The sequence below is a fragment of the Balearica regulorum genome, chromosome 22 (assembly GCF_011004875.1).
Source record: "Balearica regulorum gibbericeps isolate bBalReg1 chromosome 22, bBalReg1.pri, whole genome shotgun sequence".
Classification (NCBI taxonomy): domain Eukaryota; kingdom Metazoa; phylum Chordata; class Aves; order Gruiformes; family Gruidae; genus Balearica; species Balearica regulorum.
Genome location: NC_046205.1, coordinates 6,222,596 through 6,249,129, shown reverse-complemented (window position 1 = coordinate 6,249,129; position 26,534 = coordinate 6,222,596). Strand labels below are relative to the sequence as shown.

Below are 26,534 nucleotides of genomic sequence, written 5' to 3'. Positions count from 1 at the left end.
GGCGCGAGCGGGCAGGCAGCAGCCGCTGCTTTTCGGTGCTAATCCTGGCCGTGGCCGGGCTCTGCCGTGCCGCAGGTGCCCCCGCGCCCGATGGGGAGCGGTGGCACGTTTTTGAGGTCGGAAAGCAGAGTTTTCGGCAATTAGAGCGGCACGCCAAGATAAACCCTCGCTTCCTGGCGGTTCCGTTCCCATCACCCTGTTTGGGTCCTGGCGAGACGGACCCCGGCGAGGGGCTCTCCTGGCGGGAACAGCCCGGCAAATTCTCTCTGCATGGGTGAAATTCCCTCCGCTACCGAGGTTATTATCTCCGAACAGGAACCAACAATATCCTTTCATTTAGGCACTAATTTGAACAATGTGCGCCGGCCGGGGGAGGAAGGGCGCTCACTGCTCTGGAGCCTTTGAAAAATCCAGGCGGGAGCCAAACCAGAGGGAAAACAAAACCCCGGAATGATGCGAATGGCTCGGCGATGCAGGGCCATGGGCCGGGGCCGGTGCCGGTGCCGGTGCCGCAGGCTCTGGCCACGCCACCTGCGCAAAGGGCAAAGCCACGTGCGCTTCCAGGGACACGCTGGGACGAGCCGTGGTGCTGCCAGGCACAGGCACATCCCGGGGCACCAGGAGCCCGTGTCCCTGCTCGTATCGGGGGAAGATTATCGTTCCGGCCGTCCTGGGGCTGAGACCCCCGTCCGTGGGGGCGGGGGGGTGTTTTGCCCACTGGGGAAAATCACCTCCTCTGCTTAACCAGCCTGTTCAGCCTCGTAATTACCATTTCCATAGGGCTGGAGGGTGCAGTAAAACACTTTTAAATTTGTTCTATCATAAAACTCACACTAGGCACCAGAAGAAGTCGGAGTGTGTAATTGATAACCATAAAAACATTTTAATTTCCGTTTTTCAGGAGCGGACAAGACAAACGTGGCAGGGGAAAGGGAGCACCCGCTGACGGCACACGTGTGCCCCGCAGCTCCCCGCGCCACCGCTCCAGCTCCCGGGGGCCGGTGGCAGAGTCTGACGGGCTGCAGCCACCTCGCCCCACGCGGTTTGCAGCGGGACCAGCGTGGTGTGCAATTGCTCCTCAACAGGGATCTCCACTGGCATGTGGCTGGCAGCAGCAGCATCCCCATCCCCGTCCCCATCCCCATCCCCATCCCTGTGCCCGGCGGGATGCAGCGTCCCGTTCCCACTGGCTGCCCCAGTGCTGGGCCCTCCTGGGCGAACCCCACGGGGGCTTGCAGGGGGAGATGGGGGGGATTTCTACTGTGTTTACTCTTAAAGTGTAGCCGTTATGAATATTCACACCCGCGTGGGGAGAGCAGGCCGTTCCCCGATGGGGATATCAGTTGGAACATCATCTAATTGATTACGTGGAAATTGCTCCTGGTGGAAAGGGAAGCCCTCGCCTCACTCTCGGTGAATTAATTTAGCTTGTGCCATTCTTTGCTGTGCTCAATTAATCTTGTTAAAGTGATATAATTTTAGCTCACACTTCACACACAGGGGTACCGGGGCGGCCCCGGCTCATAACGACGGGACGTTAGTTAATGACGGGGTAATGGGCGCTCCGTGCCTTCACGTGGGAGGGACGGTGGTGGGAGAGGGGCTCCTGGTCCCCCATGTGCAGGATCAGCCCCGGGACCAGCGGGACCCCGGGGTGTCATCCCTGCCGGGGGGCCGGGGCCACCGGGGTGCAGGACGCCGGGCGCCACGGCTGGGACGCGCGGCGAGTCGGGTGCCTGGGCCGTCCCCGGCTCCGTGCCGAGACAAAGAGCGTCGGTTCCCGCAGCCCCCCGGCAGCTGGCGCGGGGGGACATAATCCCACAAAAAGTCCTGCTCCGGGGGGATCAGCGGGAGAGGTGAGGGGCACACCGCCGAGCCCCCGCCATCGCCGGCGCTGCCCCTTTCCATCCCGCTATTGACTGCCTAAACAGTTCTTTGGTGATTACAATGTAAATATAGCTTTTCATGGAGTAAAGGCCTTTTATGGGATCCACACACACTTAACCACTTAACCCCAGCACAAAAAGAGCAGTGAATTAGCTGTTTAGAGGCTGCTCGTGCAGAAAAGCGGCCCCTGAATAGGATTTGGGGATCTCTGTGTATCAATTGCTATGCTTCAGGGGCCCTCAATGGGGCTTTCGGCGTTCGAGCATGTGCCAAAGGGCTCCTGTGGGTATGGATGGCGTGTCGGGGGGGGGGGGGGGGGGGGGGAAGAAGAAAAAAAGCAGCTGCTTGTCTTTAATAAAACAATGATTTATTCATAGCGACTTGGGGAAGGGGTGGGGGGACACGGGGAAGCGCCAAAGCGATGCTCGCCCTGCTCTGTGCCCGGGAGAGGCTTGGGGACCGACCCTACCTGGGGAGTGGGAGGCACGGGGACCCCAGAGCAGCCCACGGGGACCCCAGAGCAGTCCATGGGGACCCCCAGAGTAGCCCATGGGGACCCAGAGCAGTCCATGGGGACCCCCAGAGCAGCCCATGGGGCTGAGCCGGCTCCCGCTGCAGCCCCAGTTGGTCATCGGGGGGTCCCTGTGGCTCTGCTCCCTCAGCACCAGGCACCCTTGGGGGGTGCAGGAGCCAGGGGACACCCCCTCTGCTCTTCCCCTGTCACGCGGGCACCTCTGCAAAGCTGGGTGGCAGCCGGTGCCCCCCCCGCCCCGGGCGCAGCAGCAGGGCCATGCGTGGGCAGGGTTGCAGGGGCCGACACGGGGCTCGGTGTGCGGCCCCCCCATGCCTGGGACGAGGCGTTTTGGGACGGGTGCGGAGGAAGGCAGGCTGCACTTGGCATCCCGGATCAAATGAGCCTAGACGGCCGTGGCCATCCCGGCCGAAGGACGCTGCAGCCGGGACAGGACCCTCATCCTGGTGGGGTGGGCAGCCCGGGCTGGCGGGGGTGGCCGAGCCGGCAGCAGGCGAGCGCCGGGCTGGCGCTCATGTGGCGGGGACACGGGGCTCGGCCACCCCCAGCTGCACCCACCGCTGAACAAGAGAAGCCTTCATGGAGCGGGGGGAGCAAACTCAAAGTAGATCTGAACTGAATGGGCTGGAACGAGGAGAGACGTCTGGACAAAGCGGGGCTCAGCGTGGGAACAGGGGGGTGGGAGGGATGAAAAGGCGGCAGCACGTGGCCGGGTGCGTGGAGGGAGAGCGGCCGGCACCAGCACCAGCCGGGCTCCTTCCCTTCGGGACACGCGTGTCCCCACCGCAGCGGCGGGGTGTGCAGGGCCAGGGCTCGGAGCAGGGAACAGCGCTCAGCAAAATTCAGGGGGTGCGGGGACCCCGGCGCGGCATGCGGCATCACCGCTCGGCGGCAGGAAAGCGATGCCGGAGGGACACCAGGGTCCCGTCCCCTCCTCGCCGCGCCACAGACGGGATCTCACTGAAGTCACGGGGGGCTGACGAGGAGCAGATCAAGTCAGGGTACGGCCCTATTTTTAGGCCCATGCAGATGGAAGGATGAAAGAGGAGGGGGGAGGCAGGGTAGGAATTGGGAATGAAAGACAAACAAACGCCAAGCAGATGTGGGGAGCGGTGCTCTTCCCCTCGCAGGATGCGTGTGCGGCTCCATGCAACACCGGCCTTGACCCCCGGAGCCTGGGGGGGCCGTGGGGCACAGGGGGACCGGGGCAGAGCAGGACACGATGTCCCCTCCTGCTCGCCCCTCATCGCCGGGGTTCACACCAGCACCCCGGGGCGGTGACACCGCGTCAGCTCCGCATCCTCGTTAGCGGCCCCAGGCAACTTCCCGGGGGAAAACATACGAGCACTGGGGGGGAGGCAGTTTGGTGCCGGGCTCACGGGGTGCCCCGGGGGGGTGGGGACGTGTCCCCCCACCATTCGCCATCCTCACCGGTACCTGGCAGCGGGGACACACGGCCGCGGGCTCCAGGAGCTCCACTGACACCGTGACCGCCCCGGGGGGAGCTGATCCCTGCTGCCCGATGATCCGGCAACGCCAACGCAGCTGGCGAGGTTTAGGTGTGGATCTTGCTGTGGAGTTCCTGCACTGTGAATTAAAAACTCCCCGCGGTGCAGGCAGCACAGCCCTCGGGACGAGGGTGGTCCATTCTGGACCAGAGCTGGTGCCTGGCTCCCCCGCCAGCCTGCGGGCACCAGCCTGGGCTGTGCCAACCCCGGCACGTCCCTGCTGTGCCCTTCTTCGATGCCTGAGGGTTTCTCAAGGTTTTGCCAGACCAGGGCTATCACCAGAACCACCATGGGGTTTATTTTCACATCTCCAGCTTCCATTCAAGCTGGAGACATCAGCAACATCGCTCCCAGGCTTTTAGCAGGAGCCATGGACAAGACCCAACCAGTGCACGGACAAATCCCAACTGCTCCAGACTTCGGCAGGATTTGGGGCCTCGGTGCTGGCTGATGAGTATCAAATCCAGCTCCTCCAGCCCTTCTTGTCCTCCCTGCAGATGTTCGAGGGTCTTTGCCAATTGCATTGACCCCATCTAATCTTTTTCTTCCTTCCTTTTCTTTTCCCTTTCCAGCAAAGGGGAACAGACCAGGGTGACCGCAGCGCGTCGGGCTGGGGACTGTTTGCAGCCGGGCAGTGACACCTCGGGAGCTGTTATCATACTTTGGGGCTCATGTCACCCCCATCTCCAAAGATCACACATGCTCAGCAAATCCGTAGGCTACCAAAATAAGGCCAGCGCTACCTGTGAGATCATCCCCCCCCCCCCCCCCCCCCCCCGGATGCCTTGCTCAGAGCTTTGTAGTGAGAGCATCGCCCTCACATCGTACAAAATAGGGAACACATGGCAGGTATAATTGCCTGTTGCTTTAATTATCATCTTTACATCAGCGGGCTGGATAGGGTTTGCATTACCTTTGGTCGGAGGGGCTGCAGCTGGCGGAGCCGGGATGCGCATCCCGAGGGGAGATGCCGGCTGCGGTTACGACTTTACGTAGGCTGTTGCTGCAGGGCGGCTCGCCGAGGCACCCCGAGCCCGCCGTTCGGCGGGCTCGGGGTGCCTCGGCGAGCCGCCCTGCAGAAACCTCAAGCAGCGGCAAAAGGGTTGGAGGTTTTCAAAGCTCCCCTTTGGGTTTTGTGTAAAAGAGGAATGTGGAAATACCACCTCTGCGTATCCCGAGCAGCAGGGGAGGTGGCGTTAGCGTCTCGGTGGTTAATTATTCTTCCTGGGCAGAAACGAGTCTCCACGAAGCGCGGGGACACACGCAAACGCGCGCACGTCTCGCCCTCCGAAGGGAACAACGCCTCTCGGATACTGATCCTCCGTCACCGCGTGCACGAACATCAAATATTGAAAATCAATGGGCCACTGTAAGGGAAGCAGCACAGAGGATGTTGCATGAAAACAGCCTTGAGGAACAGAGAAAAAAAAAATATTAGCTAAAAATAAAATTAATCTCTTGCAAAGCTGCAAGATTTGCTTCTCACCCCTCCCCCTCGCGCTGCAATCTTTTATGTCATTTTCTTTAATTACAGCTGGTTTAGATCGCTGCTGCCTGGAGAAGCGTAGCTGGAGTTAGCCATAAATTGGGCTTCTGGATGATACAAGAGAAAATAACACCCAAGGACTGAACATCTGTCCCCACAGAGCGCATGCAACGTTATAACGAAATGACTAATTGTTAATATAGAATGAAACTTTTGCTTTACAGGTCGCCTAATAAACCCAGCCCCCCTGCAAGTCTCGGACAGAGCTCTTTTCCATGTCACGAGCTTGGCCGGACTCTGCCCGGCCAGGAGCCCCCGCAGCTCTGCTCTGCCCAGGGGCAGCGGGGGGGCCGGGGCGCAGGCACTGCAGTGAGGGGGGGCTGCTTCGGGTAATAAAGCAGCAATCGAGGCGTCCCACCCTTGCACGGCCCCTCGCAGCTGCCCAGCGGCTCCCAGGGCGGGAAGGTCTTTGCCAAATTTCAATCTGCCCATTTGATTTCGGGTCATTAATTAAGCGTGGGCACCCGAGGCGTGCCAGGGCTGGTTTCTCGTAGGAGGAACTTCATCAGGAGCCCAATGCTGGCTGAGACGGACGTGGCAGCCCCGAGCTCTGCCCTGGCCAGAGGGATGGGGCGAGGAGGGGACCCTGCACCGAGCCCGGCCAGCCACCCCCCCCGCCCCACCGGCTCTGCCACTGCCAGCTTGGTCCCACCTGCGCAGGGCAGCACCTTCGCATCGTCAGTCCTGCAGTGAGGCTGACGTTTTTATCCCTGTTATCTTTTGCTTCTTAGCAAGGAAAGCACCTGCCTGTCAGAAAGCAAGAAAGCTCTTGCTTGCTTTCACTATACTCTTACATTGTATTTCTGTATTTCTTGAATTACCTACTCCATTTCAGTTAGACTACGGCCGTTCCTGCTCTTCTGTCTTCCCTGTTTTCTTTTCTAATAATGGAGAAGCCAAAGGAAAAGAAACAGATGCTGAAAACATCACCTGATCCGCTCCGAAACCAAGCGCCCGCGAAGGACGTTCTCATGGCCCCGAAACCGCACCCCATCCATCACTCCTGCAGAAAGGATGCACCAGCTAACGAGCGGGCCGAGAGCCAGGCGGGGTAAATAATTGTGACACGGCTGCTCTAGAAGACACCCTCCCCGTCGCACTTGTGCGGATGCCTGGGGGTCTTTTTGTCCTTTAACCCTCGTATTGGGTCTGGGACAACTGATTAAAGGCCCAGGACAGATGAGGTGCAGAAGCTCACGTGATAAGCGCACACAAAACATAGAGCACGCTTCTTTTCATGTGTCCACTCCAACATAATTTTTCACATGTTGGAAATACAGATGATTTTAGCCTGGGTCCATCTGGTTTCCCAAATAACCTGTCTATTTGATAAATAACATAAATTAAATTAGACAAGACAAACAAATAGTTTTTTTTCTCTCCCCCTTTCAGTCTCTTGGCAAAAAGGAAAAAAAAAAAAAAAAAAAGGAAAAGAAAACATAATTCAGTGACTGCCTCGAGCCCCCGAGGAGCTGCGCGGTGGTGAAAGCTATGATTATAAACGTGTCTGCAATGTTAACCTTTAACACGGACCGAAGGCCGATCCCTCCTCTGCTTGTAAGTTCTTTTTCAACTTTCTTCACTATCATTTAGGTTCCTAAGAGCTCACTCTCCCTGCAAACTCAGCAGATAACATTGCATACTTAGCAGCACTCCCTCATAAAGGCTCCTGCGGTGCAGTCTAGGATCAGACCCGATCCGAGAGGCTTTATTCCTCCTGTCCCTCGTGGGGGTAAGGGAAACTGAGGCACAGAGACATGTAGTTATTGCAGATGCCTAACTTGTGTCCTACCAAGGCGCAGCCACTTTTGCATCTCATGCAAAGCCAAAACCGTCCATCGCCAGTCCCGACTGAGCTGTAACTCCTAGGAGTTAGACCAAGATACAATTAGAGGGGAATAGCAGCGAGCAAAGTGGCAGGAGCTCTTCCTTCAGCCAGGATGGCCCCGCAGAGACCACTTCTGCACGGGCTGGGACGCACCGCAGCCCTGCCCCAGGGCTGCACGCAGGACCCCCGTTCCCACCCCGTCCCCTCTCCCTGTCTCCACCCTTAGTCCATCCCTCCTTCCCAGCCCCAGACCGCTCTTGGCACGTCCAGCAGCAACAGGGGGGGATTTTTCTTCTCCTCCTTAGCACAGCGGCATCACCTCGATGTCAGGAGGGGCGAGCTGAATCGATATGTGAAAATGAGAAGGCGAAGCCAAGTTAATGTGCCAGACGGGAGGTGGGGCAGGGGCAGCCCCAAAGGGACGAGGGGGCAGCGGCAGGGTGGGGAGCGGAGGCGAGGGTCAGGCCTAAACCCACCGCTCCCACAAATGGGGTCTGGCACCATCGGCAGCAGCATCGCAGCACGCGGTTCAACCCCGCCAGCCACCGAGGGTTTCAGCTGCTACAGGACTGGCCCCGGCCCCTCAGAACACGGCACGGAACGCACCCCCCTGCAAGGAATTTCTGGGGCGCAATATAGTGCTTTTACCAGCAGTGTTTCACACACCCTGAGCTCCTGAAAAGGCTGTTGCGGGGGAAATATTTACTCTCAACAGTCAGAAATCTTCCCCTTCTCTGTATTTCAATTTATAACTCTTCAGGCCCAACAATATTTTTCTACTCTTGGCTCTGGAACAAGCAAAACATGTTTTGAAGGGAAGATTCTAAAGAGAGAGCAAAACAAATGCCAGCGTTGTGACTAGCATATGCTGAGGGGAGGCTAGTAAGATCACTAGGACAAAGCCAACCCTCTAAAGTTGCTCTTCAAGCTACTACCTTCTAATGCAAAAACGTAGCAATTACAGGTTTATATAAATTTAATCCTTTGCAATGCTATAGAGCATGGAAACTAAGAATTTCCCCATGAGTCAGAGTATAGTTTAAGCTTTGATCATTCTTCTTCCCCTTTTGCTAGGGGAAGAGCATGCTCTTGCTGCTCTCTAGTGGCAGGCATTACTGGCAAAATTAAGAGAAGATGCTGAATTTTGCAGCTTCAAATGTTTTTGTCCAGTAAATCTGTGCTGAATTAGTACAGCTTACAAATCAGTGCAAACACCATAAAGAATTAACTGGATATTCAGAGATCTTCCTTCAGTTAATGTTGCTCTTCAGGAAACACCTGATAAACGACCTTTCCTCTTTCATTCTCTTCCCTAAAGCTCCCATCCCAAATCCAGGTACAGTAACTATTCTAAGTGCCAGAACGAACTGAAATAGGCATGCCTCAAGCCAGAGATAAAGCAAGTTTTGTCTAGGGGCTAACAAAATCAAAACTATTGAATCAGTAAAAAGAAACATATTGTTAGGGCCAAGAATTTTACACAAACCTAAGTGGGAGACTTGAGAATTTACACTCCAATAAACATTGTGGGGGTTATTTTTGTTGTATTCCAATATTATTGCAGCTTTTCCTACTGAAGGGCTTAGTTGTGGCTACAAAAGAAAAGCAGCAATGAGAAAAAAGAAAAAAGACACAGAGATCAGAGAGAGACAGACATTTTGGGAAAAAACCCCTTATACGCACAACTGAATGAAATCCTGTAAATTAATTCCAACTGCCTCTGAAATTAAAAACATGTTTTATTGTAAAATTGACCTCCAATTAGTACCATAATTCTTTATAAACATAATATACATTAAAATATTTTACATGTAGCACACCAGGCATATGCTTATGATGTTACAAAATTTACAGTTCAAGATACTTCTCCGACAGCGTCGGCAACCTAAGTATGTGACATCAAGTCCTAGAAGAATGTTTAGTCTCACAGAGCAGGCCACTGCGTTACCATCATCTGGTCTCTGCTTTAAGACATTCAACATGTAATCAGAAACGTCAAAAGTGCTGTATATTCTCTCAAGAGTTTTTTCACACTATTTAGAATAGTTGTGAATGCTGGTTCCTTATTATCTGATTTCCTCCTTTTAGAATAAGCCTTTCATTACTAGCCATTCCAAAATGGATAATTTCTCTTGGATGAGTGCAGCTTGTGTGAAAACAACAGAATGGATGATTTAAGAGAGTCTTCAGTTGGCAAAACAAAACAAACACCCCCCACAAAAGCCCCAAATACCCCCCCCCCCCAACACACCTCCTTTTCCTCTCCCACATCTGTTACATTCTTCCCTCTCCACACACACACATTCGTATAAGAATGTGTGAGAATATAAACAGTAATAAAAACTTGGAAAGAAATCCTTATCGTACTGCCTCATAAGACTGGGACCTTTTTTAAAAGTATACATTTCAAATATAAATTAGAGCTTCTTAAAACATCAAGCTAATAAATGCTTAACATTAGAGAAAACAAGATACTGGAGGAAGCCATAGCTACCTTCATTCTGCAAGTGTAAACAACATATGTCCTGCCATAGTTAACACTGCTTTCTTCTTACCCAAAACTGCAGAAATACCTCCTTCACCTGTGCTTTAAGCTAACTGCAGCATTTTGTGTCACACCTGTCACAAACGGTATTTTCAGATGGAACTGATATCACTGAAACACGTGAGATTCCGTGAGGACAGCGTACAGTAGTGTTAAGTTTCCTTAATGCTTGGGAAAGACCAAGTTAGCATTTCATTCCAAACCAAGCATGGATTTTGTGCTTTCATTTGCCACAGAGCACTGAGAAAAAACAAAGGGGAATAAACAAGACCTTTGCTTGGAAATTACTGGAACTTGTGAATTAAGCAGCAACACGAGAATGTACAGCAATTTGTTTACCTTCCTGATGATTGCTGGCAGATTTGCAAAACAAACCGCAACTGGCAGAGAGAGGAGATACAACCTCCAGCCCTAAACAAAAATATTCAACTCTCCAAGTACTGGAATATGCTTCGGCTCTGACTCGTTTCCTCTGTGCTGTCTACCCTGGGCCGTTTGGCCAGAGATGTTACCACTGCAGCAGGACCTCTTTTCTTCACCTACAGGGGAGTAGGATACATTGAAATATTCAAAATCTCCAAAAAGTTTAAATTCTGAATTATCAGAGAATTATTTGGTGTGAGAGCACATACTAGGAAGTCATAGAGAACATTTAAAACAGCAATGCTCTTAACAGCCTGGACGTTTAAATAATCTACACAATTGGCAGCACATTCCACACAAATCTTTACCTGAAGTTTTGATTTCTCCTTTGCCTCTGCACTCTTGTCTGGGGAAAGTGTATGAAAGACAAAATTCCTTGAATTTCGAGGTGCGTTTGGATTAAGATCTGACATTGCTGCTAGTTTCTGAAGGACAGCTTTAGGTCTGTTCAAGAGAGACCCATTTTTTATCTGAAGAACAAAGAAATGGTGCGTTAAACCATTCACACGAATAAGACAGCTCTTCCAGTGGGTTATTCTCAACAGAAAAGAACACACCCTACTAAAACGTTACTCACTACCACACAAACCAGAAGTGCCCAGAATCTAGAGTCAGCTGACTTTGCTGTTTGGAAACACCACTTTTCAGAACCTTTACCGACCTGGATGTCACTGGCAGGTCTGAATGTTTCAAACGGGTTCCTGGGTAATAGTGTTGTGTCTTGTACCACTGCTGCAGGGCTCGCTGGCAGAGAAACAGGAAAACGTCAGTTTCTGAACTTCATTTGAAAGGATATAATTTTATATCAAACTGAAGAACTTAGAATTGACAACAGACTGTAAATATTGTAGGAAAAAAAATCTGCATAAAATTATACTAGGAGCCATACAACTGATAAGTGACTCTGGCAATTAGTTCTATCAGTTAGAAGGGAAAATTTGGGTTTGAAACAGCTTTGCACACTTGGAGTCACTTTTTTACCACACCAAGGAAAATCTGCATTTATTTTCACTACATTAGATAGTCTTTCCTCAAGTCACAGATATTTGGAGAAACTGCTAGGCTGAATGCCGCTTACAGTCTACTCTGCAACTTAAAGGCAAGCAAATGAAGAATAAAAGACTAAACAAAGATGTAGAGGAATTTATTTCCACTTTACAACATTTTTTTTCAAGAAGTAGCATACTATTTTATTAAGTAAATATACACAATTATTATCACCTTGCAGTGGCACGTTTTCAATCCTTTTATACCTTTAGCTTTTCAAGTGCAGGAAGACATGAGCTCCAACTCATGTAAGAAAACAAGACACGGGAGTTTTCTGATCCATGTCCTGCTTCACTGGAGACCGCAGGTGACAACCAGAAGTTAAACTTTCTTTCTCTTATTTGCTTGTCACTTCAATAACAAGTAAGCTTACCTTTCTTCTGTAGGGACTTAGCAGTTACTTTTTTTGCTAGTTTCATGAATTGGCTGTCTTCACCAATTTCTTCCTCCTCCTCCTGCTCTTTATTTTTTTCCTTCTGCGGCAGAGAGAAGAGACTTTGTAAAACTGAAGTAGTTCATATTAGAAATGAACATTTCATTCGTTATTTTAAGTAGGCCGATTATTTTCATTATGTAAATTAATAGTATTTTTATTTACTTTCTACTGTAAAAGTTTATTGCAATTTACTAGAAACTTTATCATCCTTGTTCTATTGATGAACAGCAAACCTGTAGCATCACATTCAGCTGAAAAAACTAACCTAATACTGAAACTTCTAAAATTTGAAGTTGTGCTCCTAGCGTAAGGCACTTATTCCAGCTTTGAAGCTGACTTGTTTCAGAACAAAGTTGTTTTGCCTCTCCCTTCTGAATTAGCGCCTCTGTACAATACTTGAGGAGAAAGAGCAGAATTAATAATGAAAAGCCAAAGATACATTTATAACTGGTATTTTCTCCAGAGTTTAACTTAAGGAACTAACAATTTCACATCTAGCAATGTTACTGAGAAAGACTGAGTGAGATGCCTTTCTTGAAGCTAATACCTGCTCACGAAGCCACTGTTCTCGTTCAAATCGCTCTTTCCTCCATTTTGCTTCTGTCTCATCAAACTGTTCATTTTCGTCATCATTATCTGAATCTCTCTGAAACAAGTCAATCTGTGAAGCATAATCTAGACAAAGAAAAAAAATTAGCTTTCAATTTTGAGGCATAAAATATGCAGACTAATAAAAAAAATAAACCCCCCCAAACCCACCAACAGCAAAACCCCCCAACCAACCAGAACCACCCCAACCTAATTTATTTCTGAAAGACATTATTTATTTTTGAAGGACTACTGAGTGCAGTTTCATACGCACACACTCTCGTTCCAATCTTTCACCCCATCTCTTAACTATGGATCAGAAAGGCACCTATGTTTTTCCATCTGAATCTCCTCATTCTGCCAGGGCCATCGCTGTGCAGGTCACCATCAATGAGGTATCTCTCCTGGTACAAGCGTAACTGACGCTTGTCATCATCAAGCATTGCCTTCCTAGCAACGGAGGAGAAAGGGAGGAGGTTAGTCCAGGTTATAGCCAAGAGCCATGACTTCACACACACTAATACTGTCACTGACATGTGGAATTTGTGTATTTGATTTTCTAATTCCACTTCATTAGGGAGTTCCTCATCAATAATCTCTTCTTCGTATTCGTTCAGGTCTTCACCATCATATTCATCCTCGCTTCCCACATCGCTCCCTGACAGCTCTGCCTCATCTTCCATGAAATCCTGCAGTTTTCTGTAAAAGAATGTTAAAAGAGTTCAGTTTGGTAGACCAATAATCATCACAAATCTTCTGAAAGCAAGATTTATCTTTTGACACAAAATTAACACATATCCTAAATGAGAAATTATGATTCATCTTTAATTTTTGAAAAGACTAAGTAATGTTGGTCAAAAAAACCCCATTGCATTGTTTTTATCATAGTTTTTTGATTTCCAACTATAGTGAAAGTTATAATGGAAATCCTCTACATCATGCAACATGACAGCACTGAAGAAAAAAAAACAAAAAACAACCCAACCAAAAAAACCCCACAACCAACAAACCAACCAACCTAACCCAACACCAACCAGAGCCAACGCTATATAAACATTAGCTACTAATGCTGGGGAGGGAATAGACTACATTTGTAGTGCTCTTGATATTCTATTCTGTCTGGCAATGAAGATACAAAAAGAGATGTACTTACAGTTTTTTCTTCAAGCCCTGTCTAGGTCTCAGCAATTCTTCTTCTTCATCACTAACTTCTGCTTCTTCAGGATTACTGTCTCCACTTTTTTCATCCTGTCAAAGAGAAAGTTTTCAGAAATTAAGGAATTTCTGAAAAGAAGATTGCTTTATAACAACAGCTTCTTCTGTTCTTCAGTCAATAAACACAGACTGAATCACCACAAATCTTTCAGAGGATTTGCTATGCTAAGATGCTTTATCCAGTATGTTATAGCATTAAGTGGACATTTTAAATGATCCAACTATTGCTCTTAGAAGTGTTTCAGTGACTTGTTCTGGAAGTTGGGATACTTTGCTTTGATGGTTATAGTAAAAACCTAAGTAGATAAATGGAATTCTCATAGTCATAATGCCGTAGCAGTTGCTTCGCTCCATCAGTTCGTACCTCTTCACTATCAAAGGCATTGTCATCTGTCAAAAGCTGAAAATCACCAAGTTCTTCTTGCTCCTCCTCATCTTCCTCTTCCCTATGGGAAAAGTGAACAAAAGAAACGCACGTTTTCATTTCACCTCCAATGATGGCTTCGCAGTACTTCAAGGCAAGATTTCAACCATCATGACAGCTCAGACTATGAACACTCAGGTAATTGCCTGAGACCAAAGAGCTACAGTCCCTGAACAGCATTTAGCTTTAGATGCCCAACATCCCCATTAGCATCAACTTTTTAAGACCTTGGGGCTTCACTTGCAGAAACCACGGGACAAGTATTAAATCCTGAGTGTTTCCCTCTAAAATTCCTCTTGGATCCCTGACATTCCCATTTGTTAAGCCTTTTGTTGGGCAGCCACACGTCTTTACAGTTTAACGTAAGTATCCAAGTTACATTTGGTGATGGCTCCTGTAGTTTGGCAACAGCCCAGAGCACAATCCAAGAGTCCTGCATTCTAACAATCTGTTCTCAATTTGATGACAGCTCTTCAACACTTCTTTCACAATCAGTGAAAAGACAAAGAAGAATTTCCCTTCACAGTAGCTGTGGGAAACATATGTGCTGCTGATTTAGAGAGTGACTGCTGAGCAATTTGCAATATTCCTCCCCTTCACCTCCAGAACAGACCACACTTTTGCTTACAGCATTTTGAATTGATGTCAAAAAAGAAGACATATGAAGAGTGAAACAAGACAATTACCACTATAAGCTTCTGTAAATTTTAGGAAGAATAATACTAACTTGTCTGTGGAAAAGGAGCCTGAACAAAGTGCTAGAGCTTCCGCCATTGGATCTTCTATGTCGCTATCTTTTTCTGCCTTGGAAGACACTGAAGATGCCCATGTTGGAGAACCTGCTACAAAACAAGTAATAAGATGGCAACTTATTAGACAGATATGTTTCTACTCTTAGGAGGTCAGAGAGCATCCTAGAAGTGACAGTTAGCACGCTCCCAACAAAGGCAACACATTGTTAAAGCTCTCTGAAGTTCCACATTCTGTGTTAGCACCCAGAACTAAAAGGTACCTTCGTGTAAAGCTTATAAATCAAATAAGCAAAGCTGACAACAGAATTCAGGACATACCCTGAGACACAAATTTTCCTGAGCAAAGATTGAGCAATTCCTCCATGTTCTGCTTTTTGTTGCTGCTGGTATTTGGCACGTGTTCAGCTTGACTGCTAAACTGTCCAGAACACAAGTCCAATAATTCATCCATATTGGCATCCATTGCATTCTCATCCATACTGGCCAGAGTCAGCTGATGCTTTGAGGACTGGTATTTATTCCTATGTTGTCCGACGTTCAAGAACCTGAAAGAAAGTCTGTAGTTAGAAAAATCTTGCTGGTCTGTATGTCCTACTTCTGTTAAGGGGCACAAAAATGTCATCCTTTAGACCTATTACTTACCCATCTGCATCAAGCAGCTGGCTCTGAGTGTCATCTTCCAGAGAAAACTGGAACTGTGACTCCTCAGCCCCTGGAAATAAACTCTTAGGCTCAGGAGAAGCATTATACAGGTCCTGGGAATCTTCTATGGGAAGAGAGGGCTCAGACGTCTTTCCTGAGCTCTAGTCAAAGGAACGTAAAAATATACAAGTTATTTGTTTTGCAATCCTAAAAGTCAAAAGCAAGAATGGAACAAAACATTTAAGCTATTTGAAAGGATTAACACCATGCAGGTGTCAAGTATGTCCACACTGCTCTGATAAATCATAGGAGTTCGCCAACATCAGATGTTGTATAGCCCATGTAAGTATGCTTAAAAAATATTTACAATGTACTTATTTTAGATATCTAAACCAGATTATAGCCTCTTTTCTTTGCTGTTTTAGAATATAAGTTTTTATAATGTCATTTTTATCCATTTCAATGTGGAGACATTTTAAACTCCTGGGACAGTTTGCTTTTCTGAAATCTTACTCATATAAAAGCATTTGGCTAGATGCCTTCTTCTGGTATTACTTTTTTGATAGATATGACAGTTAGGATAAAATATATTTATTCACTACCCACTGTCTTAATATACAATGAGAATAGGACCCGGAACCTTACCTTGGAAGCAGAGCTGACAAAGCTTGTTTTGAAAAAACCTGGGGAAGGTGACCTGAAACCTCCTGCTGCAGACGCAAAGTTCCCTCCACGTGACATCTGTTTGTTATAAGGCTGATACGATGGAATCATGGAGCCGATCAACTCAAAGCTGCTATTATGGCTATTCTCTTTTGCTAGTGTTGGTAGAGAAAAGGAATCATCATCCTCTGAAAAAAAAGGAGAAAAGTAAATACAGTGCTTAACTTTGTTGTTGTGATTCTGTAAGACCTCAAGATACTTTTTTGCAACACTGACACTTCGCTAAAATTCATTATTTTGTGCTCATGTTGGATTTCCTTCTCCATAGAGGATGCATATTACACTTCTTTACTGAATTTCATCTTACTGATTTCTGACTGTTTCTGTATTTTTTTTCAATTGCAGTTTGAACTTTATTTTCCTCTAGTTTTTTCAAGCCCTCCCATTTTTTTCATCAGTCTAAACTTTTATAATCATACTGTATTACTATACAGATGATGAAATAACAAAAATATTGAATACCAACCTCAAATAGAAACTTCTATGTGTGCCACATGAAAAAAAATGCTGGCTATTATCATAGTTCTACTTTACCTAACTTGGTAGGTCCTTTGTCTGCAGCTTCTTCCATTTCAAGTTTCTCATCAGGAAGAGAGTATCTGCAATTCATTAAATACAGTGTTATATTTAGTGCCAATATATACAAGATGAATTGCTATTGTCTGTCAAACCTAATTGCAAAAAAGGTAACACACAAAAATGCATCTAGTACGCTTTGATTAAGAAACAGATTATTCCACTAAACAATAGTTACAGTCATTAAGTTTTTTTTAGAAGAAAATATATGTGAATGCACATATAAGTACTGGAACAAGACAGAAAAAATACTTATAAAAACAAAACATCCACATGTATTGATCAAATTTAAAATTGCTCAGGCACAAATTTTAAAGCTTGGTTTATTTACCCCATTTTGGAGGAACTGTCCTTAAAAAGCATCAATGTAGACTCTGTTGAAGGTGGTTTGGGAACAGAATCACAGTGCACAGATTTCTCCAGCTTCTCTCCATCAAGTGATTCTTTGTCGGTTTCTTTATCACCATCTTCAACACGTTTCTCTTCTGCATCCTCATTATCTTCCTCTGCTTCACCAAGCAGAAATTCCACATTCTAAAAAACATCCCCAAACATAGCAGAGATGTGGTGATCATTGCTTTCATCTGTCAACATCTTTGTGTACTGTTCAAGAAAACGTTTTAACATCTGGAGGATGAAGCCAAGTGACATTCACAGCTCATACATGCACCTATTCCACTCTGAGACAACCGACATAGAGGTGCTTGAACAGTCGAGCTATTCTGATCCTTTTAAAAAGAAAAGGCTGCAACAGACCCTACCTCATCAGGCAGGTGACCTGTTTGTCCCCTGCTCGCAATGAGCCAAGGATATATAAAGAGAGAAAGTAGCACCAGAATCTTTTATACACTCTTATTGGTTTTAGTACTGTTTAGACAAATAAAGAAAATACTAATAAATTCAGTTTTAGACAATCCAAATCCTGATTTTTCAGCTTCTAGGAAGAATTCTTTAGCAAATTCCCTAATATTAATAGTGTACAGAAGTCTATTGTCACTGGGGAGAGGCAGCAGAATTGAGAAGCTGACTAGGTTATGTAAAACTGTTAAATACAGACCTCATGACTGCCTTCTTCCTCTTCCTCAGATTCATCTGTCATTTCTTCCTCCTCTTCCTCCTCCTCCTCTTCCTCCTCCAACATGTCCTCATTATCCAGTTTAAACAATGCTTGCCGCTTTTGGCGTTCCTCAGTCCTGCGGAGTTTCATGGCCTCCTGGAGTTTAGCCTTCAGCGCTTGTAGCTTTTCACCTGGGGAGGGGGGAATAAATTAATATATTAGATGCACTACAGTGAATCCTTAACTTCATTGGTTTCAAGCATCCAATCTAAGGTAAGTACACACATAAAAAGGGAATTAAAAAATTACTTGGTTTAAAATGTTTTTACGACTTGATCTGCCAGCTGTAAGAGTTAGAGCAGTTAGTTTCAGTGAGCTCAGTTTAGAGAGACCTCACAATCTCATGAATTATCAACATTCCTCATTATCCAGAAACACCACCGGTGCAGCACTCTGAATGAGAATAGGGTCTGTCTCGCCACTGAGTCTTTTGGGAACAAGAGCATCCAATTGCCATGGGCAGATGTGCTATAGCACATGAAATAATTAAGAGCCGCTAAAAATAACGCGTGCCCATAGAACCAGCCAAACAATTTATTTCTTTTAACGGATAGTACAGGAGTCACATTCCACACATATTTATTTTTGCACATACATACAATTATATTAGAAACTGCAGTATAGAAATAAGGAAGCACAAGAGCTCTAATAAACGGTCATAGTTCACAAGAAGTCTGAGACTTCCATTCAGAGGGCTGATGGAAAATAACAGTGCGGATACATGTTTAGATTAAAAGTTGGTACAGATGGGGAGAAATCCAGAGAACCAGTCACAACAATCTAACTGAGGCTGTCCTACACTGGCCAGTGCTATTTGAGAGGTCGATCACGATTCTTTTCTAAACAGGCCTATCCATTAAAAGGAATGTACATACCAAGATCCCTTCATCTGTATTTCACAGGGTAGCATTGGGAGAATTGAGAGAGAAAAAAGACGACAAAGTGTTTTTCAATTCAACCGTTTCTCCTCCCGAACCAACCTGGCTTGGTGTGGACTCTTTCATCCAGGCCCTCTGCAGCTAACACTGCTGGTACAACGTCTGCTTTCAGCTCCTCTTTTCCTTCTGACGTCATCTCCTTACGAATAATGCTCATGTTTACGGTTCGTTCAACTTTGGATTTTGACGTTCGAAGAGTGTGCTTCAAGAAACGTGCTTTCAAGGCTTCTAATTCTTTAAATACATGTTAATTAAATTTCAAAATGCAAATCAAATTAATTTGCTAGCATTTAAAAGCATTGAGTGCTAAAGTTGTATCAAGAGTAGGTCTTGAGAATTTTTTTTTCAAAGGAAGTTAGTTAAAATCTCTAAGTCTTTAATATTAAAATATTTGCAAAACCATTCTATTTGACTAGTAAACCAATAAACCATTACAGAATATTTTTGCTGTAACTTGTACTCAATTAATATTAAATTACGTTACCACTGACTACGATTTATCCCCAAGACCTCAGTTCACTTCCAGTCTAGCCCTGCAGCCGCCAGGCATCTCTAAATTTCTGTTAACACATACATCTAAAACTGGACTGATGGCTGACAAAACCGCGGCTTCTTGGCAGAAGTCATTTTCCTGCATGCATGGCAGTAGCAGCCAATCCAGACATCGTCTTAATATCTTCTAATACGTAACAGATTTAATGGAATTCTAGAATTGCCTAATCATTTGCAATCTTTCCCCGAAACAAGGTCAACTACTTAATACTGATTACATTGATGTTCAAATTCCAGTACCTAAAAGACATTCAAAATATTATTGCTACAAAAGTAAGATTTTGCTTGCTATCCAACCTTGCCTTTTAACAATATCAGTGGTAAACACTCTGGAACACAGGCCAGTTTTGCTTCCATCTAATTACTGCATGCCTAGTTTTGAATCGATTTGAAAAAAGTGCTCCCATGTGTTTTAAATACCAACATAATTCACTACAGCAAAATGGAAACAAATCATTCATCATTAAATAGTTATCACTGAGCATTCCTTCAAGGTTTCAAATACTAAGGACTCAGAACTTCCCTTTTAACCATCAGCTGAAAGAAAATGGATACCAACATTGAGCAAAGAATCCATACTAGTAAGAACATGTCCCAGACTGTTCCATCACCTAAACATTTCTCAGAGATTTTTCCAGTCAGATTAACTCTGCTTATTTGGACAGACAGGACAGGATTCAACAATAAAAGTGATACCTTTATTTGAATCAGATTCATCGAGGTTTATAAAGGATTCATTGCCAGAGCAGATTCGTGGCTTGACGGACAGGTCTATTCCCAGTTCGCGAAGTTTATCCAACTTGGACTTCCTTGCTTTCTCAGGTTGTGCCCCCAATCCAGGCCCCACTGGTTGATTGCTTTTTTCACATTGTAAATCCGGTCTTGTTTCATCCCTTCGCTCCAGGGCATCTCCTCCAGCTGCCAGAGGCATTTCATTCTCTTTTTGTTCACTACAATCAGTGCTTACGAAGTCAGAGTGCTGCTGTTCTCCCGTATTATTACTAGTTGTTACAGCACCAACTGTATGAGAACCATCGCTGTCCTGCCCGGGCTTTTCAGCACAGTCTCCTGTCAAGTTCTTCCCTACATCAGCAAGAGGCTCGTTCACAGTAGTATCAACATCTCCACCAAGGCTTGTTTCTGGTTCTTTAGCTGCTGATTGATCACCTTCTATTCGCCCATCTTTGCAATCCGCGCTCAAGTTCTTAGTCTCTGCAGATTCTTCATTTAGGGATAGCTGGTATTTACTGGACCTAATAAAGGCAGAAAGAAATGTATTACCCACAGTTACTGTGGCAGGGAAGAAGTCAAGAACAGACTCCGAGAGAAAGAAGTAATTTTTTAATTATTGTCATTAATGTGTAGGAAGAGGTGAAGGACAGAAGTCTGGAAAACTTCATTTTGAGGAGATAAGGAAACTGAAGTGTAGAGTAATGTGAAGACTTTGTACTAAGTAGTTACATTACAAAATTCCTGAGAGATTTTTTGACAACAGTAGCATAAGTATTTTACTACACATTACTCAAAAGTATAATTAGTCCAAGTAAAATGCTGCGGTCCAGGCTAAACCACTTTAAAGTAACTTGGCATGAGCACATTACTTCACCTGGAGTTACTACTAGGTCCTGATTACTTCAATGGTACGAGTGTGTTAAGAGTGCAGCATTGTTTTATGTTAACAGTGACACACTCCTAATTTCCAGGTGTTCATGGAATTAAAGAAATCTAAGAAAGTTTCTTAATAAAACTTTCCAGTCAAAGCAACAGCTAAAATTAAACCAGAAACAGGATGTGACTGTACGCAGAGCAGGTGTGTACGTCACACAACGCCTATAGCGTGCACGAGTCTGGTTATCCTCAAAAGCAAAGCTGGGATAGCCTCAACATTTATGAAAAAAATATGAGGAAGGTTTAAGTCCTTACTTCAGCAATGCCATGGCATTTCCATGGCATAGTGGTCGAGGTCTACGCTTGAAGAAGTCATGAATGCTTTTGGTTTCAGGGACGTGGTATGGGAGAGACACAGATGTTTCTACCAGAGAAAGCAGGTGAAAGGAAATTGAAAAAGTCATCTGAGGCATTTATTTGGTATTTCTGAAATGCAAAGAAGGTTGACACAAGTATTTTGCAACAAAGACACCTGGCTAGGCACAAACAGCAGAGTTTAAACTTGAATACAGCAAACACTACTGTTTGAGAAAGAGTTCCAACAGCAACAGGCTTGAAGACCAAATTTGCAACGTGTCCATGGATTCATCTGGAAATGAACTGTGCTGTGAATATCAGAATGGCAGGACCAGTTTCAATTTGATTACATGCCTATCAAACTTTAAATATTCCACTAACTTTACACAACCAGTTTACAGGCTCAAGTGTTTGCACAATTATTTTTTTTTCATTAGTTACAAAGATATCTTCGAACAAGTCCTTGAATAAAAATGGTCTTGCACCTGTCAACCCTAAATAACTCATGCTAGATTAAAGAAGACTCTAGCCTTTCAGGTAAATTCTTTCAGTATCTCCCCTGAATTTCTTAATGTTTTGTACCCCTCTGTATACAAGGACTTTAAGTTTTACCTCTGATAAGTCGCTGGGTCTCACTATGTAGTTGTTTAATGGCTTCTTTACTTAACCTTGCTGCTTTCCGCTCCTTAAGGAAAGAAAAGAAAAGAAAGGGCTCTGAAGTCAGAAAACAAGTTATGGGACTCTATCTATACTTTCTAAATAGTTTATTTTTCCCTTTCAAACAGAAAGGGGTCAGAATAAAGCAGCCAATTAAAAAAATACTAAAAATAGCAAATCAACAAAAACATTGCAGAGTGTTGAAAAGACAGCATACAAAACCCACTTGAGTTACTGAAACAAACAGTGGAGAGTTTTTAAAAAAAAAAAAAAAAAAGAATACTTCACCTTCCTTTTTGGTTCTTTTAATACAGGTTCCTCATTCTCATCATTAAATACATGTTTGTAGCCTTCACCCTCAGAAAACCATTCTTTGCTCTACAGTGCATAAAAAGAGATTCATTTATTTGTCTAGATACACAGGCACTACCAAGGGCAAACAAGTCGTAAGTAAAAAAATAGTTGTACAGAATCATCACTGGTCAGCAAAACCAGCAAGTATTCTCATAAACCAGCACAAATGCCACATAATACTTATGGTAGATTTCCAAAGCTTCTACTGTAGCATTAGCTTTAGAACTTTGCAGGACAACATCCCTCCATCTTTAAGAACAAGTAGCAGAGGACTGGTCTCTCCTCTCTCACAGCGGTAGAAGCGCACCATTGTCAAAAAGAGTTTAATACATACGCAGGTACAGTGTTTCCCACTAATAACCAATAATCTGTATCAGTATCAAATGGTACCTTGTATTTTTTTATTTTGTTTTTCACTGCCGCTCGTATTGATTCTAACGACTCTTCATCCTCTGGGGGGTAATCGTTTTCCTCTTCTAAGCCATTATCAAAGAGTTCTTTGTCATCAAGAAGACATCCACTGTCATTAAAAGGATACCTCTCACCACCATCTACCTGCTCGCCATAAGAATAAAGTATTGGTGTAATTAATTTCAGAAGGCTCCCTTCAGTTCTTTGGCATTCATTTAAGATTACTGTCAAAAAGTCTTGATGAAAGAAGTTAGAAAAAGTATATGCCATCTTTAATCTAGCATCTTTTGTATCCTGTAAGCCAGTCATATTCACTTTATAGCACTGCAAAATTGATAAGGTAATTCAGGATAAAGTAATTTCCTACATCTATGATAAATAGGGACTTCCAATAGTTACTGAAGACCAAAATGGCTCAGAGAGAGTAAATAAACACCTGAAACGTACATTTTATAAATAGCAAAAATACACAACCTCCCAAGCAGCCATTTGTTTAGACCAGAATTCCAATTTGAAAGTAGCCCAAAGCTTACTCCAGAAACTAGCACAGCAACGTAGAGAAAAGCTGAAATACCAACCAAAGCCATTTGTGCACGCAACGAACCCAAAGAACTCAGAGAATTTCTGCCTGGCTTCATGTGCGCTGACGTTAAATCATCAGGTGTTAGGGTTTGTACTTTCTTTGCAGATGAAACTGCAGACTTATCTGGTGTTTCATGGGTTCCTGTGGACACCACATCTGCTGTAGGAATGCGGGTACCAGCAATGCCAAAGCATTGAAACACAATAATCAAATGCAGTAAAAATTTTAACTTAGTTGAGAAAACATCTGTTATTTTCTGCCAAAATATATACCTCTGCTCTAGGCTTCTTTTCTTTTTTCAGCTGTTTAATGCACTCAATTCTTCTCTCCTTCTCCTTTCTTCTTCTTGATTTTCCTACAGCATTTTTTGCGGTCTCTTCTTCAAAATCAGGTTTATGTTTTCTGTACTTTTTCCCAGATTTTAGGGGTCTCTCCTCTTCCAACTCATTCCCAGGCAAGCCAGACTTTCTGCTTTTTTCAAGGTTTTCAATCTGCAATTGGTCACCAGTGTCACTGTCATCACTGTCTAGCAGACCTTGGCGAATCCGATGAGATTTCTTGTTCCTCTGGGCAGTAATGTTCTCTATTTCCTCTTCGTTTTCCTTGTCTCCACCCGGAGCATCGTTCTGCACAGAAGAGCCACCATCCTCTCCGTCTTCGCTCTCACTCTCCTGAAGCACCTTCTTGCTTTTTGCTTTTTTACGTACAAAAATCTCTTCCTCTGAATCTTAGAAAATATATTAAAGGAACAGAAATTATGTACACTATAGAGAGGAAAATTCCACAAGTTAATTAACAATTTATCAGTTAAACACAAAGTTACGTATCTGTTAAATTTAACAGATGTCAATGTCTATAGCAAATCAACTTGAACACAAGTTTTCAAAATCCAGTTCTTCCTACAGTGCAGTATATATCTGACCCAAATTGATGTTACAGGTTTTTAACCTTAAAAAGAAGCCAAAGCTGAAAATCCTTCACTGACAGATTAGTGACTTGCCTTGAAATAGTAATAAAACCCCCAGTAAGTATATGGGTTAAGCAAATCATAAAAAGAAAGGAAATAAAACAATTAATACATCCCATTTACTATTTCCCTTTCTGTACCTCAGAAAAATGCTTTTTAGAGATTTACAGATGTCTCCCCACATTCTGAGCAACACAAAAGGCAGTTTGGATTCCTACATGTCAAGCAATGACAACTTCCTAAAAAGGTATTTATAAAACAAACAAACAAAAAGCACCATTGAAGGCAACGACCACAAGGCACAATTCACAGAAACATTACAGACCTCTGTCATCAAGAGACGCTATCTCCTTGCTGCGGTGACTTGGAGAGGCCGTTTCACAGCTGCCCTGTCCGCTGTCAGAGTCACTCTCGAGGGTTTTCTGCAAGTCTGAATTCAAATCTTCTAACGGAAGCTGCAAAGCAGAATAAAATTTTCCTTACTACGACGTGATGTTTATGTAGTAACGCCTCTTGGTGTCTAACTTCATTCCAAAACCTCAGTTAACCCCTTACACACAATTACATATGCATTCTATTTTAAGAATTAAATGGTGTTTACATGAAGGGAGATTACACTACATCAACTTTTATTAGGATTTAAATATGTTTAAGGTGAGCTTGCACACACAAAGAGAATCAATATACTGGCTGATCTCCACTGATTATTATTCAGAACCATTAGAATGAAAAGGGTAACAAGAAACATAAACCTTTATTCTCCCACATCCGCATTTCACCATAGGAGTTAAACAGGGACCAGACACGCCTGTGGGGATTCTTTAGAGAGGCTCCTCCGTGACAAGGGGCCCAAGGAATAGACCCGCCCCCCCGCTGACACCCCCCGGGCTGCAGGGGCAGCAGGCCAGCACCCCGGCGGTGCCCACAGCCCTGCCCAGCGCCGCAGAAGAGGCGCACGGCGGGCAGGCGATCGGCCGGGGGGGGGGGTACGGGACACGACGACACACGGCCACCCCCCCCCCGGGGGGGGACACGGCCCCGGGCAGAGCATCCCTCCCAGCATGCACCGCGCCCGCCCGGGCCCGGCGCCGCCTTCCCGGCACGCACCGCGCCCGCGGCCGGTCCCCACACCCCCCGGCATGCACCGCGCCCGCGGGGCCAGGCCGAGCACGGCCTTCCCAGGGAGGGAGGGCAAGCCGCCGGCTGTGCTGGGAAGCGCAGTCGGTGCGAAGCGAGGAACGAGCCCGGTGACGACGCGGTGCCGGCCGAGCTCAAGGGAGCGCTACCGCTACCACCTCGTTCGCTGCCCCTCCCGGCCCTCCGCCGCGCTACAGCCAGAGGAGCCTCAAAAACGCTGGCAGGCCGGGGACTGCAGCCACCGCCGCCAGCCGGTCGTGCGGAGCGGCAGGACTCACCTCAGCGAGGGCGGCAGCAGCCGCCGCCATGGCCCCGGCCCACACAGCCCCAGCGCTCCCGCCACACAACCGCGTAGGAAACCGCTTCAAGTCTTCGCGCGCTGCCCCAGTCCCGCCCAGACCCCGGAAACAGCCAATAGCTGCCCAGGGCTGCCCCAGAAGCCCCGCCCATCACCTCTATTGGGTGTTTTTCCGCGTAGCCCCACCCCCTCCGTCTGGCCCAATCATTGTTCGCGCTTCGAGGCCACCCGCACGCCTTATAGCCCCGCCCCGTGGCGGTGCTCTCGCTGTGGTGAGGTGTCCGCTGCCCGCGCTTGGCCGGTTCAGGGTGACCTGAGGCCGTGTACGCGCGTCCCGGGGACCTGGTGGGCGTGAGCGGGTGTGCATAAGTGTGTACAGCTCTCCTAGTGCTGCACTAGGCTGTGTGGGCTCCTCAGGTCTGCAGACCCAGCTGGCCCCCTGAGGTACAGTGGCCCCTCAGTGCTCAGGCCCCTGAGGGGCCACATTGTGAGGGCAGCGTGGCCCTGCTTCCAGAGCCAGTGAGCTAACGGCAGTGTCTAGTGCTGCGTCACCTGTGGAGGCCACAGACCTGCTCCTGTACACCTTGCAAGGACTTGCTAGTGGGAGTGCAAAGGCCTTGCCCTTGTGATTGGGACTGGTGAGTACAGACAAGTCTGAGTAGGGATAATTGTCATACCTCAACTCGTTTCCCTATATCTGCTCATTCTAAAGTGCTGCCACCACATAATGCCACCAAGCCTGCAGTATGTAGGGCCCCAATTCTGCCAGGGGGGAAGGGATGGCAGGTCAGAGCTCAACCCTGATGCTGAAGAGGCTTCTCCGGATCCATAGGAATTCATGGAAAAACATAGAATGTTTTGAGGCACTGTGAGATGTGTGTCA

At 46.1% G+C, this 26,534-nt stretch overlaps 1 protein-coding gene across 2 annotated transcripts; it reads right to left on the bottom strand.

Annotated features, from left to right (window-relative positions):
* Nucleotides 1–9,022: 9,022 nt before the first annotated feature.
* On the bottom strand, nt 9,023–25,735 carry CLSPN (claspin). Of its 2 annotated transcripts, none has more exons than XM_075773840.1 (25): nt 25,632–25,735; nt 24,542–24,671; nt 23,522–23,976; nt 22,646–22,810; nt 22,190–22,279; nt 21,857–21,929; nt 21,203–21,311; nt 19,976–20,532; nt 18,770–18,961; nt 17,730–17,920; nt 17,004–17,206; nt 16,631–16,695; nt 16,019–16,224; nt 15,374–15,534; nt 15,050–15,276; nt 14,707–14,821; nt 13,920–14,001; nt 13,494–13,588; nt 12,875–13,039; nt 12,669–12,790; nt 12,300–12,427; nt 11,690–11,792; nt 10,931–11,013; nt 10,578–10,739; nt 9,023–10,385 (listed from the first exon to the last, which is right to left on the bottom strand). In XM_075773840.1, exons 1-25 carry the CDS (start codon nt 25,659–25,661, stop codon nt 10,272–10,274), a joined length of 4,023 nt encoding a protein of 1,340 aa, XP_075629955.1. In that variant the 5' UTR covers nt 25,662–25,735; the 3' UTR covers nt 9,023–10,271. The 2 variants fall into 2 exon arrangements, with proteins under 2 accessions (XP_075629955.1, XP_075629956.1); XM_075773841.1 differs by having other exon boundaries at nt 14,707–14,818.
* Between the last annotated feature and the right edge of the window lie 799 nt (nt 25,736–26,534).

What these genes read in the sequence shown, in the direction of transcription:
- CLSPN (XM_075773840.1), bottom strand. Translation starts at nt 25,661, where the DNA reads ATGGCGGCGGCTGCTGCCGCCCTCGCTGAG. An exon ending in AAAAGAAGCCTAGAGCAGAG is followed by an intron (nt 22,811 to 23,521) that starts GTATATATTTTG and finishes TATGGCGAGCAG; the next exon opens with GTAGATGGTGGTGAGAGGTA. An exon ending in ACAAAATAAAAAAATACAAG is followed by an intron (nt 22,280 to 22,645) that starts GTACCATTTGAT and finishes TATGCACTGTAG; the next exon opens with AGCAAAGAATGGTTTTCTGA.